The sequence below is a fragment of the Phalacrocorax carbo genome, chromosome 28 (assembly GCF_963921805.1).
Source record: "Phalacrocorax carbo chromosome 28, bPhaCar2.1, whole genome shotgun sequence".
Lineage (NCBI taxonomy): Eukaryota > Metazoa > Chordata > Aves > Suliformes > Phalacrocoracidae > Phalacrocorax > Phalacrocorax carbo.
In genome coordinates, this window is record NC_087540.1 from 105,095 (window position 1) to 125,980 (window position 20,886).

At 58.1% G+C, this 20,886-nt stretch overlaps 2 protein-coding genes across 3 annotated transcripts; one reads left to right on the forward strand and one right to left on the reverse strand.

Moving 5' to 3' along the window:
- Positions 1-1,752: 1,752 nt before the first annotated feature.
- Positions 1,753-12,516, reverse strand: LOC135318008 (sperm-associated antigen 4 protein-like). Of its 2 annotated transcripts, XM_064474796.1 has the most exons (12): positions 12,103-12,516; positions 10,252-10,358; positions 9,921-10,005; positions 9,105-9,172; positions 8,460-8,521; positions 8,253-8,293; positions 7,903-7,996; positions 7,232-7,316; positions 6,547-6,659; positions 5,786-5,953; positions 5,336-5,425; positions 1,753-4,673 (listed from the first exon to the last, which is right to left on the reverse strand). In XM_064474796.1, exons 4-12 carry the CDS (start codon positions 9,163-9,165, stop codon positions 4,542-4,544), a joined length of 846 nt encoding a protein of 281 aa, XP_064330866.1. In that variant the 5' UTR covers positions 9,166-9,172; positions 9,921-10,005; positions 10,252-10,358; positions 12,103-12,516; the 3' UTR covers positions 1,753-4,541. The 2 variants fall into 2 exon arrangements, with proteins under 2 accessions (XP_064330866.1, XP_064330865.1); XM_064474795.1 differs by lacking the exons at positions 9,921-10,005; positions 10,252-10,358; positions 12,103-12,516 and having other exon boundaries at positions 8,971-9,128.
- On the forward strand, positions 12,377-20,566 carry LOC135317954 (voltage-dependent L-type calcium channel subunit alpha-1S-like). Its single transcript, XM_064474689.1, is given in 15 exon segments — positions 12,377-12,545; positions 14,286-14,336; positions 14,339-14,407; positions 14,898-15,012; positions 15,138-15,241; positions 16,011-16,073; positions 16,311-16,443; positions 16,717-16,846; positions 17,591-17,619; positions 17,621-17,648; positions 18,269-18,375; positions 18,807-18,894; positions 19,158-19,265; positions 20,113-20,165; positions 20,416-20,566. Coding segments are annotated over 15 exon segments (1,398 nt in total).
- Positions 20,567-20,886: the final 320 nt, after the last annotated feature.

The window sequence follows — 20,886 nt, forward strand, 5'->3', positions numbered from 1 at the left end:
CCCCAAGCCAGTCTGGGCTTACACATGCCCAGACCCCAGCAGACCCCAGAGCAGGGCTCCCTGTGAAGCCTTGCATGGGATACAGCCAGGGCTGGTAAGGGGCCATGTGCTGGCAGGGGTGCCAAGGCAGGAGGGCTGTGGGATGATGGGGAATCAAGGTCTGTCATGGGGACCGTGCCAGGGGGAGTTTTCCCCACCCATCAGTCACAGGCATCACTCTGGGCACCCAAGAGACACCTGTGGAAGGATTTGCCAGGTGGACAGCTGTGGTAGGTTGACCTTGGATGGCCACCAGGTGCCCACCAAGCTGCTCTATCACTCCCCCTCCTCAGCATGGGATGAAAGGGTCAAGGCTACCAAGATGATCAGGGGCTGGAGCATCTCCCTGGTGAGGAAAGGCTGAGAGACCGGGGTTTGTTCAGCCTGGAGAAGAGAAGGCTGAGGGGGGATCTCATCAATGCTTATGAATATCTGAAGGGTGGGTGTCAGGGGGATGGGCCGGGCTCTTTTCAGTGGTGCCCAACGACAGGCCAAGGGGCAACGGGCACAAGTTGGAACATGGGAAGTTCCACCTGAACATGAGGACAAACCCCTGCCCTGTGCGGGTGCCAGAGCAGGGGCACAGGCTGCCCAGAGAGGCTGTGGGGTCCCTTCCCTGGGGACATTCACCCCCCGCCTGGACGCGGCCCTGTGCCCCTGCTCTGGGGGCACCTTAGAGGCGGGTAACTTTTGGGATGGAGGTGTGTTTTGGTATTAGAATGATATTATAGTGAGCAAAGTTCACCAAAAGGACAGCATTTAGTCAAAAGCGTGACGGACCGTTGGCCCAGGGTCGCAAATGTGCGGCGTACCAGCTCCATGGTACCTGGAGTTCCCGTTTATCACAGAGCCCGGCCGCGATGCCCCCACACCACTCCGCCCTCCGGACAACTCCTCTCAGAGTCAGTACGCCAAGTTCTCCTGGCATTGCTGACATCTAAGCTTACCAGGGAACTTTCACGGAACGGCTTCCTCGCACGTCAGCTGCATTTCACCCTGAAAGCTTCTTCAGCGCTGTGCCTTCTCTAAAAACATAAGCTCAGTGTCTAAGTCACCTCCAGCCATTATTCCACACACCACCAGTCTGGTCAAGGGGTCGAGCACATCCGTCACAATGGGTTAGGACCAGCCTTAGGTTGATTCTGTTGATGCAGTTCAGAATCTTCCTCTGATTTGAGGGTAGGTTTGCTATAGGGGCCATTTCTGGGTAATCGCAAGAAATGAGGCCACCCCAGGCTGCTCTAAATGAGGCTTTGGCTACACATGCATCGATTTTAGGATACCATAGTTACCAAATCTTGAGCCGATCACCAGCTCGGTGTTTGAGGTTAGGGATACTTCATGGATCAAAGGCTGTAGTTACCTCGTATGGATGTTGTGGTTTAACACCAGTAGGCTGCTAAGTTGCTCGACCTCTCTGCCCTGGAGGGATGGGGAAGAGGCTTGGAAGAGTAAGAGTGAGAAAACTTGTGCGTTGAGATCAAGACAGCATAACAGGTAAGGCCAAAGCTGTGCTCACAGGCAAAGCAAAACAAGGAATTAATACACTACTTCCCCTTAGCCACTTCCAGGAAAGCAGGGCTCCCAAGGCCTGGCCCTGGGAGCCCCGAAGAGCTGGCCCAGGGCTTATTGCTCGCCCCACAACCCGCCCTGCAGTCTGCCCGGCTGCCGTGCTGTGACCGAAATCGGGAATAAAACTCCGTAACACCAGTGTAGTATTACGAAGCGGGCATTCTTTATTACGGTGCCAGACGCACAGGGGATAATTCCTCCTAGCGTGCATACCGCAAGGCGGGATAGACAAAGCTTAGCTTGCTCGGTTATATACATATGCATTAGCTTTCCTGGAACTAATTCTAACACTTGCTTCCTAATTACCCGTGCGTTTTAAGTCCCTCAGAAGCCCCCCAAGAGGTATCGGGTGGTCCCTAGTGCTTTGCTGAAGGGTGTTTTTTCTGTCCTTTCCATGAACTCTGAGTCCTTCTTCCACATATGGTCATGAGGTGGCCCATCAAGTAATCTTGTCACAGCGTGTGGCAAGGTGTGTCGGTTTCACCGGGTGTTGTGACTCTTATCTAGATGGAGGTGTCCATAGTTCCTTCTGCCTTGGTTTCGACTGGCGCCAGCTGCTAGGTCGTTTGCATCCCCGTCACGCTCGCAGAGATTACGTCCTTGAGTGCATTCTTGCCTAGAGGCCCCTCACAATATCAACCTCTGCTATTCAGTTCACAATAACCTTTGTGCCTGACTGCTCAGGTGCCGATTCAGATCGGTGGTGGCAAGAATGACCCTCCAGCCTTCCTGCCTGTGCATCCTGAGCGTGAACCCTCTCTGCTTCTTCCCCAGCCTCAACCGCAACAGCCTCTGCTCCTCATCTCTCAACAACATATTCAAGACCACCTGTATCTCCTTCCACTCCGGGTCATGATTCTCCACAACAGTTTCCAATACCTTCGCCACCTTTGCCGCGTCTTCCCCATACATTCGAGCCATCTCCTTCCAAGCCCATAAGCCTGCTACTGAGAAGGGTACTTGAACCCGCACCCACCCTCCTGGCGGACCCACGGCCTGCCTTAAGGGTGCTTGTAGCACTGCCCCCCGTCTCCTAGTTCTTCCTGCTACAGCACTGACGTTCCGGCCCCCCTTCACTTTCTATTGCTAGCGATAGAACGAGGGGAGATGGCTTCACGCTGCATCGGGGGAGGTTTAGATCGGAGATTAGGAACTGCTTCTTTACTGCAAGAGCGGCCAGGCATTGGAACAGGCTGCTCAGAGAGGTGGTGGAGTCACCATCCCTGGAGGTATTTAAAAGACGTGCAGATGTGGCCCTTCAGGGCATGGTTTAGGAGACATGGTGGTGTTGGGTCGGGGCTTGGACTTGATGATCCTAGAGGTCTTTTCCAACCTTAGTGATTCTGTGATTCAGCACCACCATTTACACCCCCATATCCACTTGTCCAACTTCCCTGTTTCCACACTGATCGTTACCTCCCTGTAGACTTCCCTGTGCCGGAGCCACTAGTCATCCTACATCATCTTCCTCTTCCACCAGCTCCTTGTATTTTACACCTCCTTTTACCAATACTACATGCAGAACAACATCACGCGGGTGGGTGGTTTGTCCCAACATTGTTCTAAGGCCAAAACATTTGCATCCTTAGTAATCGATCCGTGATCTTTTCCCCTTTTCCAACCGCTGCTCTGCAACGTGAAAAACCAACCCGCGTATGGGATCTCATCCCATTTTCCTTCTCTTTTGCAAAACATCATCAACCGCACTATGGTATTATTGCATTATAATACATATTATTTTAATATAGTAGTATTATAGTATTATATTTCAAAGTATAGATCGGCGACCAATGATTACAATGCTCAGTTAACTGCTTCCTTGTGAGGGGATCGAACCCACCCCCAGCCCCCTTCCAATGCCTCAGTCAACGCCCTAGAGGTGACTTCTTTAAGACGGTGTCTTTAGACGATTCCCCACCCATATTAAATGTGACTTCCAAAACAACTATCTGATCCGAACATGCAAAAATAAATCCATATTCTGACAACCACGCCAAAATTCAGAGACCAGTCAAGACAAGTGGCCAAACTGGGGACTCAAACCCCATTCAGTGGGACTCTAACCCGCCTGGTCAACTTCGGGGACTCGAAGCCCTTTCCAAACCGGGCAGGGGACTCGGACCCCCCCAACAAGAAAACATCCTTGGCAAAATTCTTTTTCTCTTAATAACTGACCAAAAGAGCTATGACAAGCACCCGTACTTCAAACCCAATTATCACTACAATTTCCCATTAAACCACCTTTCCCCTCCTGCGCGGGCAGCCCTGTGGCTGGTACGTGAGGCATTCACGCCAGCAAGCGCCTCATTCCTTGACCTCGCCGGGCCTCGAAGCCAGCGGTGGGACTCGAACCCGCGGCCCTGGCTGGCGCTCCGGGCGCGCCCGTAGCAACGTGCTCGTCCGCTGGCACGCGGCCGCAGCGGGGCGGGGCCAGAGAAGGGGCGCTGCGGTGGTTGGCGGGGGGCCCTGCCTGTCCCCGCCTGGCGGGCGCCATTGGCTGAGAAGCCGGGAAGAGGGTGGGCGGGCGCCTGGGGGAGCTCCTGCAGAGCCCGCGCGGGCCGGCGGGCGGGGCCAGCCTCCCTCTTGTGAACTGAAGCCGGGCCCTTCGGCCTGCCCTGGGCTGGGGCCGCTTGCGGAGCCTCCGGGGGCGGCGGGAGGAGCGCTGACAGGCTGGGCCTCCCCTCTCTAGGTTCAGTCTTGGCAATGCTTCCCATCTTCCTCGTTTTTAAGAAAAAAATTGCATACAAGCTCTAACATTTTCCACACGCTCCCGAATTCCCCTCCCGCAGTGTGGAACGTCTTGAGCACCCCGCTTTGGAGACAAATCTTCTACAGTTCTACAGCCATCTCAATTGCCACATCTTTTAGATTTATTTGTTCTTCCTCCCCTTCTTCTTCTTTCTCACGTTTGACATTTTTCCTCTCTGGTTTCACCTGGGGCTCTCTGGTTGCGCCATCTTCCCATGAACCTGCACTCGATAAACGCAGGTGTACGCTGGGTTTCCCCAGTTGCTCTCCACAAGAAGTTTGACAGACGGAAAGGCTCTGGGAAGCGGCGCGTTCTGTGAAGAAGAGTGGGAAAAGGAAACGGGGGTGTTAAGAGCGGCAGTGCCATCACCCCGTCTTTGCACGCCGGCCCGGCTGGGGCTCGGTCTCCCTTCCCTCCGCCCCTTCCCGCTGCCCCTTGCTCTGTGCTGACAGTGAGGCCGGGGAGGCGCCCCTGCGCGTGGGGCACCTGGTGTGCAACCCCGCCGAGCTGCCGCTGCCTGCTGTGCCTGCTCTCCCCCTGGCAGGCGTGAGAGCGCCGCGGGAGAAGGGCCGTGCTGTGGTGGGAGGAGAGGACACTGTCCAGCCTGCCAGCAGGCCGCAGCATGGAGCGACGCTGCTGCCCGACGCCTCTCGCCACCAGGCCGCCCTGTTTCTCCACGGCACAAAGACGCTGCTTGCGTGGAGTGGGCGCGTGTGCAGCTGCCTCTGCTGAAGGCACCGGGCGCAGCCAGGGATCTCTCGGGACTCGTGCTCCTACGGGCCTGACCCTGCCCTTGCTACCCTCTTGCTACCACCACCGCGTGCTCCTCAGCCCTCCCAAGCCCGCAGGTCTCTCTCTCATGACGGTGGCCCGGGCCCCTCTGCCCAGGGAGAAAGCATGCGCGCCCTTCCTCCATGGACTTGCAGGCAAACCTGCTGTGCTCCCCGGCATCTCGTCCCCGTGCGTGGAGCGTACCTTCAGAGGGAAGGTCTGAATAGACTCTTTCGCCACGTTGTACGTGAACGTCCCAAGGAGAGTTTCCTCTTCTCCGTCCGCATCCACTCCCTCAGGGGCAAAGCACAAGGAGAGCCGCTCAGAGTCATCCCGACAGAGAGGCAAGGTACGCGCTGGCTCAGCCCTGTTATCCACCCACCCTCTCCTGGGGCTCGAGCAGCAGCCTAGCACCGGCTATGGCGGAGCTCAGTCTCCGCTTTGAGATTTGGTCAAGAACCCAGAGGTGCTTGGCCAGAACAAACCTTAAGAGGGATGAAACCTCTCGAGCCCCTGAAGCGTCCCGCGAGGGCACTGCAGTGCTCGCGAGAGATCAGGACACAAGCCCCAGAAGATGCACAAAAGCAAGCAGGGCCCTGTCCTGGCTTTGCCCCAGGGCCAGATGCCCGCCAGAAGCGCCCAGCAGAGACTTACAAAGACAGCGACGTCTCTGGGGGCGCTGAGGACGGTCCCAGATGGAGACACGTCTTTGGAGATGTGCTGCACAGTGATGGCAGTCAGATGGACTCGTGCTGGCAACCTGATGACCACCTGGCCCTGATGCCCTTGGAAAGGCCAGCAGTTTCCTGGGGAAACATCCGCCTGCAACCAGAACGCGACAGCAATGAAGTGTGAGAGAGCACTGGGGCCAACACCACTGCCCGCGTAGCTCGAAGCATAGGCGCCGGCGTGTCTGTGGGGCCTATTTCAGCTTGAAAATGAGGCGCCTGTGAGGAAGTGCACAGAAGCAGGAGGCCCCCTGCCCTGCCTGACAAAGGGGGTCTCGGTATTAGGGAGCAGAGGAGAAGAGCGGTTACAAAAGCATCCTAGTCAGGCCCTCGCAGAAACACGTCCCTGCCCAGCGGCTCTGCAGGGCACCCGCCACCTCCTGCCTCCCGCCCGCAAAAAGGCACCGTTAGGGGTGAGTGTGGAACCAGGGTCGCCAGGGAGGAAGGCTTTCACCCAGCTGTGGCAGAGGACTGTGGGCAAGATGCAGCAGTTCACCTCTGTTCACCTCCCCAGGGCACCCACGGATCTCTAGCAAGCCCAGCCCTGTGTGAGAGCTTTGGTTTCCAGAACCTGAGCAGCACGGTGGGCTTGACCAGTACCACTGGCCTGAGGGGAGAGCCCCTGAGGTCAGTCCCCAACTTCTCGGGAAGGAAGGACACCTTCCCTGAAGATTTCTGCTACGATACCTGCAAAATAGTCTCAGGAGGCTTGGCAGCGCGGAAGAACCGTAAAGCCCAGCAGCTCCAATTCTCTTGGCAGTCGTAGGTCTCGGAAGTTCTCTGCGTGTCAATGGTGGCACCTGTAAGGAAGGGAGAGCAGATGACTGCTAGAGGCCGCAGACTAGGAGGGAGCTGGTGCTCAGGCAGTATTTGTGACGCCGCCGTCCAGCTCCACGTCTGTCAGTCCTGTCCTCATCACCACGCTGGGGGCGGGGGGGTGCCCAGCTGCACAGAGCAATGACGGCAGCCCCATCCCTGGTGAGTGCTTCTCCCACAGCACCACGAGGAGAAGGTCTGAGGGCTCTGGGAGCCTGCAGGCGCCCACGAGCACGACAGCAGACCAAAGCTGAGGGCTCGGAGCACGAGCAGCAAAGGACGGCCCGGCCATTCCCTTTGCAAATGCAGCGCAGAGGAGCAGAGCCCCTCCATCAGCACAGGAAGACGTGCGGGGGCAGCGCCAGGGGCACCTGTGTGGAGGCCGAGGGCTTGACTGGGAGGGAGCCTGAGCGACCCACTCTGCCACAGCCTTGCTCTTGGACCCCGTGAAGGATTTAAGCTGCCCCATTTTGGAGAGCAGCGCCTGGAGCACGGGCTCCTTTGGGGAGTGCTAGGGGCAAGCGCAGGGCAAGGACTGGGCGGCTTGTGTCCATACCAGAGCTTTCCAGGGCCCAGTCAGACATCTCGACGTAGGCACCCAAAGCCTTCTTGGACGCTGCCTGGTTCACTTCCTGAGCTTCCTGGGAACGCCAGAAATCAACACAGAAAAGGACCACGTCAGCAGGCAGTGCAGCGTGGCTCCTAGCGCCCGCAGAGGCAAAGGGTCAGTGTCAGGAAGGCAAGGCAAGGCAAGCCTTGTCCACAGAGCTGCAAGATTCTCCTGCCGGCATGAGCCGTGAGGACTAGGAAGTTTATCTGTGGCCACGGCCATGGCCATGACCCCAAGGCGTGTTGATGTGGGTCCCCACACCACCGTCCACACCCGCTGTGCTCTCCATGTCAGCTGGGAGAGAGGCTCAGGCCCTGTAAGCCATGGCTGGCGCTGTATGTGTGCCTGGGTCCCACCACTGCCTCAGGAGCCTGCTCAGAGGAGCCAGAGGCACCGGCGCGCCTAGGAAAGGCTCTCAGGAGTCCTCTGCTGCCTGAAGCGGCCTTGTTACACTGGGGCTGGAGAGGGGCCTGTGCAGTGCAGAAGCTCACCCAGCAAGCCCCTGGGGCAAAGGCTGGGTTGCTGCAGTCAGCAGTCTGACCCCACCCAGAATCCTGAAGAAAATGTTCTCAGGGGTTCTGCCCAGCCAAGCCTCCTTCCCCAAAATGCAGGATCACCTTCAAACTGCGGATCTGTGCCCTCAGCTGAGCCACCTCCTCCAGCAGAAAGCGTGTCTTTTGGGTCTCCTCCACCACCAAAACGGGCAAGTTCCTGCACGACAGGAAAGCCGATCCAGTCAGAGAGCGGCCCATCGCCTCTGGGGAGCGTCTGAGCTCAGCAAGAGGAGAGAGAGACACGTGTGCTTCCCCTGCTTTGCCAGTGCTTCCCTTCCGCACCAGGCTGAGCAAAAGGCAAAGGCAGGAGGGAAGTACGGGAGCCCTGGCTGTTAGGAAAGTGAGCGCAGGTAGCACGAGGTCGGCTGATGCTTCTGCACAGAACCAGTTCCAGCTCAGGAAACCTCTCTTACCAAAGCATCTTCAGGTTTGCCGACGACACGCGTGTCAGCTCCTGGGAGGGAAAAATGCTCCATTACGGCATTCGCTACCAGAGTTGCCGGGGCTTCCCAGGAGAGGCTTCCCCAGGAAGGCACAAGCTGCCGCTTCTTTGGGTCAGCCTGCGTGGCAGCAGCACAGCCTGTGATTCCTCCAGCCACTGCCAGCAACGCGTCACTGACCTCTATCAGTCCCTTTGCCTGCGTTGTCCACACCGGCAGCGAGGTCGCGCAGTAAGCACCAGCTGCAATTCACATCACCGAGAGATGGCTATTTTAGCGGAGTTGCTAGCCATCCCCCTGCAGCTGCGTTGTCGCCTGCCTGGTGCCCTGGGGCTGGGCAGCAGGTGAGCCGAGGAGGTGGGGAACGTGGGGTGCAGAGAGAGGACGCGCCTCTGACCGGGAGCCATCAGCCCAGGCTGGAGGGGACTGCGTAGCCGTGGCCTTCAGGTGTGCTCGGTGCCCCAGAGCTACTCCCCATTTCCCCTCACTGCTTCGGTGAGCACCGAGGCTGGGCTGCATGGGCTAGGAGAGGTACCTCTCCATGGGTCCCCCTGCACGGCCCCTCCCGTCTGGGAATCCCCAGCTCAGGCTTGCAAAGAGCTACGCCCTTCTCTCGCAGACTTGCAGACTAAGCAAGCCATTTGGCCCAGTGGCCAGAGCAGCAGCACGGCTGGGAGGCTACCAGTCTTACCGGTAGTCCAAACGCCAGTGCCAGTCAAGGACCTCCTCAGGACGCACCCGCACCACGGGCGTTTCACACATACTGGCCCAAAAGGAAAGCTGGCATCCAGCACAGCCAGGCTGTGTTTGCTCATGAAAACTCACCCAGAGCCACTGGGAGGCACAGGAAGAAGACTTTCAGCAACCTCTTGCTCCGCGGGGCCATCTTTTGCCTGGAAAAGAGGGAGTCCTGTGGCTGTCAGTGCTGCAAGTCTTGGGCAAACCCCCTCACCCGTGGATTTCCCTCTTCAGGCCCTAAAGCCATTGCTTCGCAAGCCTGCTGCTGACAGAGAGCTGACAGATTGGCGCCCAGCACGACCACGATTTCTGTCCACGCCGTTCAACGCTGCCGGCAGATCTTCCCCAAACGAAGGGCTCCAGGAGCACCTTCCAAAAGGGAATGAAAATCATGCAGGGAAGTAGAGAGGTTGAGCAAATGAGGACTGCTTTTCAGTAGTCCTTCTGGGGTGGACCTTGCTCCCTCTCTTTGGCTGAGAGAGCAGGCCGGTTCTCACTTGCAGTCACACAGATTGCTCTTAGGGGTGTTTCTCCGCGCAGCTGGGAAGCGCAGGGGCCTTGTCTGGCTTTCCTTCCAGACCTGTGTGGTCTCTTGCCAGAGCTGGGGAAGACCCTTGCCCTGCGGAGGCTCGGCTCTGCTCCCGAGCTTCTGGCTACACGGCCGTTTGTCCTACTACATCTCCGGGAGGGTTTTGGGGCGCCGCCAAATGTGTGGGAGTGGGGCTGCCAAGGGGCTTTGCTCTTGGCTCTCCCCGAGAACGGGCACCGCACAAGCTTTGGCGCACGAGCGGGAGCCCCGGGCTGCTGGCTGGGGAACACCCTCTGCTCTCCCCCTTGCTTGGGGGAAGGGACATCCCCCTTCTCCCCCCGCCCCCCACCACGGCAGAAACAGGTAGTACGTACCTGGCAAAGACGCGTGTGCTCAGCAGATGTCTCCACAGGGAGACAAGGGCACCTGCCAGATGCCAAGCCAGGCTGAGGACCGCCCCTGGGCAAAAAAGCCAGAGAAAAGTTAGGTCTGTCTCTTGAGGTCTCTTCTCTAGGATGCCCAGCCACACGTGTTTGAGCTCCCTGCGGGAAGGGGGGCACCCAGTCCTACGCACTCCCTCCCTCCCTCCCTGGGGCAGCCTGCACTTGTCCTGCCCCTCGTGACATTTGGCCAGAGCTCTGGCACAGCGCAGCTCTCCAAGTTCACCCCAGGGGACGTCACAGCAAGCAGCAGTGCTGAGCTTACTTGCAATTCCTGTGGCCTTGCTGCGCCACTTGGCAGGCCCTTGCGTGGCAGAGCAGGGAGCCGAGGTGGAAGGGACCGTCACCAGCTCCACCTCCACGCATAGGTTCCTGTGGGAAGAAAAAGACAAATGCCGGTTGCCCACCATCCCCACGCCACGGGAGCCGAGGCGGGCAGGAGCAGCCTGAGCAGAGGCCCTTGACAGAGGACAGGCTGTCCCAGCCCACCCGGCAGCACAGCCCTATTCTGAGCCCGTCACTCCCTGCTCCCTGCCACCAACTGCCCCTTCGCAGACACCTCTCGGTGGCTGTCTGGGCCACCTAGAGCCTGTGCCAATGGGGGCACAGGCTGCTGTCCCCCATCGTGGGCCACCCCCCTCCTCCCTGGTCACTGGTGTTCTCCCGACCCCTCTCCTCCCCGCACAGCTGCCCCACCACAGCTAGGCAGGACCCCGCCTCAGCATCCCCAGAGGGGGCAGTGTCAGGTCCCAGGGGATGGTCTCCCTGTGCAGCAAAATCTCCCTGCGCATCAGGGTGGGCTCTGACCCCTGCAGCACAAGGCTACCCCCTCCCCAAAGGCCCCTGCTGCACACTGGCTTCTGACGCCACTGACTATATTGGGCCACTGCCCTGCTACCCCCCACAACCTGACGCCCCAGGCAGGAGCAGCCCACTTCGTACCCGCTGGCCTGGCAGCAGCTCGGCCCCGCTGCCTCCCCTGCCCGCTCTTGTCTGGCATTAATCCCAACGGAGCCTTTGGAGGCCCCTTGGTGTCTTCCCTGGGGGGCCTTTCTCCTCGCCATCTCTGGGCCAAGGCAGGCTCCCCGCTCAGCTCTTCCCCCTCAGCCCCAGCAAGCGTGGCCTGCCCAGGCAAAACCAGCTCCAGCAGCAGCCACGCGCCGCCTCTCAGCAGGAGCGCACCTGCCCGGGCAACAGCCACACGCATCTGTGGGCTCCTGCCCCACGCGCCACAGGGCTGTGCGGGTGGCCAGCTCTGAGCTCACAGTGGTGGCTCTGACGTCACACTGGGGCTCCCCAGGGCTGAGCCGGGAGGGGCAGAGCGGCTGCTGCCGTCCCAGGCGCTGGGAGCCCGTGCCTGCGGGCGCGCTGAACCCTGCCACGCTCCCGTGCCAGGCGGCTGCCTGGCCTGGCCTGGCCTGCCGGGCAGGGTTCCATCTCTCCTGGGCACCCCCGGGAAACCAGGAAGGGTGCTGGAAAGGGGGCTTTGCTCTTGCCCCACGAGACAGCCGCTTCCAGCAGCGGTTCTCCTCTCGGAACCCTTTTGTGGGCCAAGAAGAAAAAGGGCCAGTAGACCAGAATGTGCTGTCAGGCGCCCAGCGGTACATCTGGTTAACAAGGGCTGTTTGTTTCCTTGCCCCTGCTGGTTCTGCCTGGGACATCCCTCATTTGAAATGGCAGCGTGAGCGTGCTCCTTCCTTGTCTTGCAGTGGCCTGGAGGGCCCAGGAGCAGGGGGGCACAGGCTGCGCTGAGGGCTCTGGGCAGCACGGCCCCTACCAGGCTCCCAGCCTGGCAGCACGGGGTCACAGGCTGTACGGAGCACGGCCCCGCCAAGTCCCTCCTCACTGCCCGCTGGGAGCCCCACGCCGGTGCAGGGCCAAGCCGTGCTGGGGCAGTGCGGGGCTCCAGCTACACAGCCATGCCAGCCGCTTTAGCAGGGGAGCACAAGGCGCCCGCTTCCCCCTGGGCAGCCCCAGGCTTGCCTGGGCCCATGGACCCGCCAGCGCAGCGGGCCGTCCAGGCAGCAGAGCTGCCAGTGCCGTTGATGGCAGGAGGGCCCTGGCAGCAAAGGGTGCCTGAGGGGCTTGCGGCAGGCTGGGCAGCTCTCGCACTCACGGGTCAGGGCGGCATTTGGGCGTGATCCTCTGGGTAGGGACGGGCTTCCCTCATCCAGCTCTGGAAGGGGGTTCCTGTGGGAGCGGTTCCTGTCCCTGGAATGCTCCAGACGGGCTTTCCGAGTCAACAGAGAACGTGGCTGCCTGGGACGTCCTTGATGGAGAAGGCGCTATACCCCAGGACGCCATGTCCATGACAGCAACTGCAGGACGGAGAAACAAAGGCTTGCAAAATGCAGCGCCTGTGGGAGCGAAGAGCCTGGCCTTAGCGTTAGATGGTGGAGCCCATGACGGCAGCACCCCAAGGGCTGTGGAACCAGACAGCCTTTCTGGGAAGCCCAGAGGCGGTGGTCCGTCAGAAGGGAACACGGGTCAGGGAGCTCAAATTGGCAAGGGCAGAACAGAACAACCAGGGGCGAAACGCTCAAAAATTCCCCGCCGACAGTAACCGATGTGACACAGAAGGACCCCCAACAGAGAGCAGCGAGATCTAGAACGGGGACGCGCACGGGCGGAGGAACGGGGTTTCCGACAGGCTCTCGACACCCGTTCGACAGAAACTTGGCAACAGCCTGGGTGCCGGGAAGGTGCTAGGCCAAATTGTTCCCTCCGCCCCTGCGGCCCCACTACCGGGACAGTAAGGGAGGAGCTCCGAAGCCTGGGAGCCCCGAAGAGCTGGCCCAAGGCTTGTTGCTCGACCCGCAACCCGGGCCTGCCATCTGCCCGGCTGCCGCAGTGTCACCGAAATCAGGAACAAAACTCCTTAACATCAATGCAGTGATATCCTGAAGAAAATGCTCCTTTTGGAATTCTCCGCTGAGCCACAAGAACGAACTACGTGAGCTTGGCAAAACAGAATTTGATGGCCAGAGTCGGGAACTGAGAGATAGAGAAGCACTTGTTTTACCACTATTTCCTTGAGGAGAGCTGAGAGACTGATCAAAGCAAACATCCCACCTCAGAAGCCGCTGAGAACTGGGCAATAAAGTGTATAGGTAAGGAGAAGAACTGGTTCTTCCCCCAGAGGGTGGTGGAGCCCTGGAACAGGCTGCCCAGGGAGGCCGTCACGGCACCAAGCCTGGCGATATTCAAGCAGCACTTGGACAACGCCCTCAGAGGCACGGTGCGAATTTGGGCTTGTCCTGTGCCGGGACGGGAGCTGGACTTGACGGTCCTTGTGGGTCTCTTCCAGCTCAGGACATTCTGCGATTAGACGCAAACTGCACAGTGAGGAAAAACCGAGGTCTGAGTAGCGAATACAAAGATTTCTGAGGTAGCACTGACGTGAGCCAGTTCGCTCCTGGGACACAATGTCATATGAACACAACAGTGCTGGTCTTGGGCCCCAGCTGGCTTTATGTTTTGACTCCTAGCTCATGTCACCTGTAAAAACAGGAGCTGAGAATTTATTATAAAGAGCATAATAGAAGAAACAGCTGAAATGAAGGAATATTCTCGGGCCAACCCTGAAAAACGCTAACAACTTTAACTTTCCGTCCCTACAGTCAGCTGGAATCTTACAGTCGCCAGCTAAAATTCAAGTCTGTCGTGGTTTAGCGGCAGCTCAGCCCCACACAGTCGCTCGCTCACTCCCCCACCGGTAGATGGGGCAGAGAATCACAAGGGTAACGCTCGAGGGTTGGGATAAGAACAGTTTAACAATTAAAATTAAAAGAAACAACAACAGAAATGCAATGTAAAGGAGAACAACGAGAGGCACAAAGCCCCGGGGGAGGGGGGGGAAAGGGAGGGGAGAGGGGGAACGAACCGCCAGAACAAACTGCCCGCGCCGCAGCCGCGCGCCGCCCGCCGACCCGACGCCGCGCCGCCTCCGCGCTGGCGCTGCAACTGCCCCCACCTCAATATATTGGTCATGGTGTCACATGGTATGGAATGAACCTGCCATTGGCCAGTCGGGGTCAGCCGCCCCCACCACGGCCCCGCCCCTCCCAGCCCCCCCCTACGCGGCAGAGCGCGGGAAGCCGGAAAGGCAGCCGCCCCCCCCGGTGAGGAGAATTAACCCCTTCTCAGCCAGAACCAGCACAAGCGTGTACATTTACACCTGTACGTGCATAGTACACACAAACGCACATTGCCTGCACTCACGCAGTACAGCCACACGTATTTATACATGCAGTCACAGTACCCGCTCTGGGTCTGGAGTCCTGTTTGTGCTCTGCTCAGAGATCCTGTCTGGAGAGGACTGGAATTCAATCATGTACGATGGGACCATGGGCTGTGGGGCCCATCCTTTCCTGGCATGCTGGTCTGCATCTACTTTATCATCCTCTTTGTTTGTGGGAACTGTATCCTCTGCCTGCGAAGCCAGGCCCAGGCTCCCTGTACCCAGCCCCATAGCATCAGCTAAACGGGGCTATGCAGGGGGGGAAGGGGAGCCTCCTTAAGCTTTTCAGTGCTTGCCTTAAGCTTTTCAGTCCTGAACAGCAGGGGAACATACCACAGGCTTCAGGGCTGGCACTGGTAGTGGCTGAGGTCCGGGGTCTGGAGGAAAGCACCCCACGGGGCAGGTCTGGATGACCGGCAGGCATAGATTCAGCCATCGGTCGATGCAGTAACGGGACTGAGCTGGATGGACTGAGCTAAGGCAGAGAGAGGGCGGCCAGCCCAGAGCTCAGTACTCGCAAGGATGGGTGCAGGGTTAGGGATCACCAGCCAGGGTTGTCTCAAGGGCTCAACTCCAGGAAGGTTTCTCAGGGCACCCTGGAGACCATGGGCAGCTCTGGCCACATCCTCCAAACATGAACCGAGTTAATGCCCTTAGCGCTGTCCCTCCAGATATCCTCCTCAATGTCTTCCTGGCCATTGCAGTTGATAACCTGGCTGAGGCCGAGAGCCTGACCTTAGCCCAGAAGGCCAAAGCAGAGGAACGCAAGCGGCGGAAGATGTCCAGGTGAGTGCTGCCATCCCTGGCAGCAGGAGCTCCCAGATCAGGTGCTTTGGTGCAAGGGCACAGAACAGCATTACCCGTGACCCTGCCCAGAGTTCAGTTCCTGCTCTCCCCTCTTCTCCATTCAGAGGTTACCCAGAGAAATCTGAAGATGGCAAGCAGATGCTGGCAAAGAAGCTTGAGCAGAAAATGAAGGGAGAAGGGATTCCCACAACAGCCAAGGTCAGTGCTGGTGGGGCTGAGCCTTGGGGAGCTCCTGGTGGGGGACCAGGCTTCTCCTCCCACTATCCAGAACTGACAAAGTCCTGGAGCCAGCCTGCATCTGGACTCTTCTGGGCCAGAATCGCTCCTCACTGTAGCATCCTCTGGTGATGGGGGTTCTCTGGGCCCAGGCAGGACATGTTGCCTGGTGAAAAAGGTCCATTGCTGGGGATTCTCTTCCTCTGATTCATTTCCTTTGCCACAGCCAGTTGTCAGTGGTTGAGATGGGCACTGGTGCACACCAGTGTGGAGGGGAGCAGAGCAGGTCAGCAGCACTCCATACCTCCGTTACGTCCACACCAGCAGCCCCTGAATGCAAAACCCTCTATACAGCTGTGCTGACTGTGTGCCGAGCTGCCTCTTATAAGCATCTGGCCAGCAGCTACTTCCCTGTTCATTTTCCAGAGATGCCCATGGGAACTCACCCAGGAGTCACCCCATGTCTTATTCCACCCATGGTATAGGTGCCTGGCCCCAGGTTCTTGGCCAGCACACGTTCCCCTGTCCCATCCTCTCGGTATTGCTCTTTGCTCAGACTGCAGCATCCCTGAGGTGTTTCCCCTCACCCTGCCAGGACTCCATGTGCTGGGTGCTGTACAGGGCAAATGCAGAGACGCTGCTTGCCCACATGACGGAATTCCAAGATGACAGGGTCTGGCCAACATGCAACATTTGGCAGCAATACTGGCACAGGCGGTTGCATGTCCTCCTCTCCGTCTCTCCCTTGTTTCATTTGAAAGTGGACGAATTTGAATCCCATGTCAATGAGATCAAAGACCCCTACCCTTCTGCAGACTTCCCAGGTAAGACATGTCCCTGTCAGGGAAAGCTGGGGAGGCACTAGGGAGGGACGGTTCCAGCACCCTGGCTGTGTGAGGAGCAAAGGATGTGGTGACCCTCTGCCTGCCTTGGAGTACTGAGGTCCTTCTGGCACAGATGCCAAATAAGGATCACAGGATCAGAGGATTGTCCATAAGGTCACATTCCCTCTCTGTCTCTGGGGGATTCTTTCCTTTTCCCTCCTCGTGGCCACCCTGCAGGTGATGATGAGGAAGATGAGCCTGAAATCCCCCTGAGTCCTCGGCCACATCCACTCGCAGAACTACAGCTGAAAGAGAAGGCCGTGCCCATGCCTGAAGCCAGCTCCTTCTTCATCTTCAGCCCAACCAATAAGTAGGCACTGACCCTTCTCCCTGCCTTGTGGAGCCAGGCCTGGCCCAGGTACTTCTGGCACTGACCCTTCCCAGTGGGGTCCTGCTGGTGTGTAACAGCTGGCTCTGAAGGGAGCCAGCTCACTGGGAAAGGTCTTCTCTGTGGAAGGGCTGGCACAGACATCCCTTCATGCCTTGGGCCTTCCTGTCCTCAAGGTTTAGCCATAACCCTCTTGCAGGCTACCATGGCCCTCTGGCCCCTCACAGCCTCTCATGCCATTTCTGTCCCTGGCAGGTTTCGGATGCTGTGCCACAGAATTGTCAATGCCACCTGGTTCACCAACTTCATTCTGCTCTTCATTCTGCTCAGCAGCATCTCGCTGGCAGCTGAGGATCCCATCCGGGCCGAGTCCTTCCGCAACCAGGTGACCAAGTAGCTGTGAAGGGTTGGGATGGGTGGGGGAGACCTCATGGAGACACCCAGCTCCCAGGTAGGCAGAGATCCGCTTGCCAGATGTCTTGCCTAGGCAGGTAGCTGTGATTTCATGCCTGTCTCTGCAAGGGCAATACACTCTGGGAGGAGAGCCTGGTTCTGTTGTCCGTTCAGGGCACAGCTGGGACAAGTTTTTACTCCTCCATGTCTCAGTTTACTTCTGGGTGAAGAGATCCACCTGACAGGGAGTGCGAGATTACCTTGGTTCAAGGCTTACTGGGGATAGCGATGTCCTGTGAGACTCCAGTCTGGACCGCTGGTGTGTGCAGCACCCTGAAATGCTGCTGGCATGGAGCAGTGGGAGCCACAGGTCTAGCCACACAAGGCACAAATGGTTCTGCACCCGTGCAGTGTCTGGCAGGGACTGGGGGGTCTTCCCAGGGCACTCAGTGTTTTGGGGCATCAGATGCTTTCGAGTGAATCAGGTCAAACCTCGCTCACTTGGAAACGGAGAGCGTGGTCCCAGGCTGCAGGCTGGGTCAGGCACTGGGGAGAATCAGCAAAGCTGAGGAAAGTTCAGGATTCTTCTTGGCACTGGGTTTGCAGGCTCTGTTGAGCTAGATGGGCTCCCCAGTCCACAGAGTGGGGGGCAAAACCACAGTGCCAGGTTGTTTGAACACACTGGAGCATTTCATGTCACCCAAATCTCATCTGGCTCTGGTGCTTCTGTCCCCAGATTCTTGGATACTTTGACATTGGTTTCACCTGTCTTCACAGTTGAAATAATCTTGAAGGTGAGTCCCTCTGCCCCGTGGTCCTGGCTGTGTGCGTGACCCAGCACATGGGTATAGACTGGTCTGGCCATGGGCATTCATGCTCTTTCAGCACAAGCTTGAGGTCCCAGTGAGGCGAACGTGCTGGCTGATCCTCGTGTCCCCAGAGTTCATGCAGTCTAGGTGGTGCATCACCTGCCCCAGCGGCCACGTGTCCCCTCCAGTGAGGTCAGGCAGCCAAGTCAGCTGTGCTGTGGCACAGGGACAGATGGGCCATGGCACCAGCATTTCAGTTCTGACATGCCCTTAACAAAAACTTTGAGAAAGAGGAAGCAATGGAAGTCTGTGGAGTAAAACAGTAATTCAAGCAGCTGCTGCATGTTGCTCCCACTCCAAGGCTCTTTACTCTTCTCCTCTTTATGAATGACTCTGAATGACTGGGAAGTGTTTTGTCTCCAGCCAGTACGGTATAGAGGATTCAGCTTCCTGCCTGGCCGCAGAGGCAGAGGCCTGAGCAGGATAGGGTGCTCAGGCCATGGAGCTGTGAGAAGCCCCTCATGCCTTGTCTGCCCCAGGGCTGTGGAGGGACCATGTCCCCAAAGCCCTGCCTGGCCTCTCTCCTAACTCCTTCTGCTCCCCAGATGACAGCCTATGGTGCTTTCCTGCACAAAGGCTCCTTCTGCAGGAACTCTTTCAATATCCTTGATTTACTGGTGGTCGCTGTCTCCCTCATCTCCATGGGAATCGAGTAAGCACCTCCACACTTCGCAGGGTGGGCACTGGTCTGTTTAGCCTGGCAGGGCAGATGGGGTGCTGCAGCTCTCTGTGCTGGATAGAGAAGGAGCAGCCAGCCCACGGGCTGGACATTAGCCCATGTGTTAGTGTCCATGAAGTCATGCTTAGGGGGACAGGGCACAGACAACTGGGAGGCAGGGAGGCAAACTTCTTGAGTGTCAAAAGGGAAGATCTGGGTAGGAATTCAACTTGGAGCTGCTTTCTCCAGCTGCCTGTGTCTCTTGGCCTTATGTGGGGTGGTGGCTTAGTGATTTATGCGTGTCTCGGCCATCCCTTGCGCCTCACCCCCGGTCCCAGCCTGGCCTCCATGGCTGCTTGGTGGGGCTGTGCCAGGCTGGCCTGGGCAGGGGGATCGCCCCATCGCAGCTCTGCCTTCCTCCTCAGGTCCAGTGCCATCTCAGTGGTGAAGATTCTCCGGGTGCTGAGGGTACTGAGGCCTCTGCGAGCCATTAACAGGGCAAAGGGGCTGAAGGTAAGAGGGAGCCTGAGGCTGGGGTGCTTGGTCCGTGGGAGTCCTCATGAGAGGTTATGTGGCATGAATCATGCCCTGTGGGGTTTGCGGTGCCAGGAAACCAGTTCCCACTCCCCATCCGTGGAAGGGGTCCGCCCCATCCCACTGCTCGCAGCAGGCTTCCGCTCTTCCTGGGGCCCATCTGTGCGGTGATAGGGTGTGGGACACGCAGCAGGGGCTTGCAGCAGGCATGCTCATGTGTGCACTATCATCGACCCCTGCAGCACGTGGTCCAGTGCGTGTTCGTGGCCATCAAGACTATCGGTAACGTTGTGGTCATCACAACGTTGCTGCAGTTCATGTTTGCCTGCATCGGGGTCCAGCTCTTCAAGGTGAGACGTGTCTAAGGAGGGCAGGAGAGATGTTCTGCTCAGGTGTATCCTAGACATAGCCCTTGGGGATGGTGTCTCCCAGTGTTGAGGTCAGCACAGGCTGTACTATCTGTGCTCCGCAAGAAGACCTGCCTGCACTAGACCTCCTGGCAGAAGACCCTGCAGTGGGAGGAGGGCCGGAAACACCCAGGATACTGTCAGGTCCAGACAGCACATGTAAGGGGTCTGGCTGCCTCAGCCCACTTAGTGCCTCAGTTTCCCCTTTTGAAGGCAGCAAGTGCTTCTGACTTCCCCTGCGCTTTGGATGCAAACTGTTTCCTTTTTTCACAGCACCGCTCTTGCTCTCGGGGCCTTGGCTGTTCCAAGGCAGAGCTGGCTCTGGCTGAGCTCAGCTTTGTTCTAATAATTGAGCTTAAATTCCCGGCTGGCATGGGGAGAGCTTTCAGGACACCCTGCAGGCTGAGCAGACTTGTCAGCATACCTTAATTTTTAGTTAATTCTAGGGTTACCGCTTTCTTCCCTATTTTCCAAATAGTTGGCTCCCAGATAGGATGAACTAGGTAGGTCTCAGCTCAGGGCTCTGGAAGATTTGTTCCCAACACTAGGCAACATTTACTTGTCTCAGCCTGGGATTGACCCCAAGGTCTGCCATGGCTCCTGCAACACCCTGTGAACTGGGTTGCATTGGCATGCAAAGCAGGGAAGCCAGCGGTGGTGAGAGGCAGGGGCCAGAGTTAGCACAGAGGCAGCGTAGGGACTGACTGTGGGCTGTGAAAAAGTCAGAACTCCCCAGGGCTTCTCAAGTCACAGCAAAATCGTAGCCTCTTCTGATCTCTGGAAAATGCAGGGCAAGTTCTATAGATGCACAGATCCATCCAAGGTGACGGAGAAGGAGTGCAGGTAAGAGCTGTCTGCAGCTCAGCCCCAGCAGAGCAGGGGCCAGGGATGGGAGGGGGCCATTTGTGTTCCTGCATGGGGATGCTGCATCCAAAAAGTGGAGCTGAGGCCTCATGCTGTTCTCCCTCACCAAATCAGAAACAAGCACAGGGCAATCTCCCACTCCCAGGGACCAAGGAGCCCTGGGCCAGTGCTGCAGCGGGTGGGCTGACAGTGGCCCTGCCTGGTGACCGCTGCAACCCTTCTGCCGCAGGGGTTATTTCGTCAACTACGTGGACGGGGACCCCACACGGATTGAGCTAGAGAAGCGTGTCTGGTTGCACAGCAACTTCCACTTTGACAACGTCTTCTCAGCCATGATGTGGCTTTTCACCGTCTCCACCTTCGAGGGCTGGCCAGAGTGAGTCTGGTGGAGCACGGGGCCTGCTGAGGGACTGGTCAGTGCTGGGAGCAGGTCACTGCCACAGGCCTTTACCATGGTAAAGACGGAAGAGCTGCCCATGGCTGAGGAGCAGGGCTAGACATCCTGGCAGTGGCTGTGGAGCTGACAAGGTCATCAGCAGCCTTGTCCCACTTTTGTTGGATTTGGGATGTCCCAGGCAGAACCAGCAGGGGCAAGGAAACAAACAGCCCTTGTTAACCAGATGTACCGCTGGGCGCCTGACAGCACATTCTGGTCTACTGGCCCTTTTTCTTCTTGGCCCACAAAAGGGTTCCGAGAGGA

What these genes read in the sequence shown, in the direction of transcription:
- LOC135318008 (XM_064474795.1), bottom strand. Translation starts at nt 9,094, where the DNA reads ATGAGCAAACACAGCCTGGCTGTGCTGGATGCCAGCTTTCCTTTTGGG. An exon ending in CACTGGCGTTTGGACTACCG is followed by an intron (nt 8,522 to 8,970) that starts GTAAGACTGGTA and finishes TGTGAATTGCAG; the next exon opens with CTGGTGCTTACTGCGCGACC. An exon ending in TTCAGACCTTCCCTCTGAAG is followed by an intron (nt 4,674 to 5,335) that starts GTACGCTCCACG and finishes TCTTCTTCACAG; the next exon opens with AACGCGCCGCTTCCCAGAGC.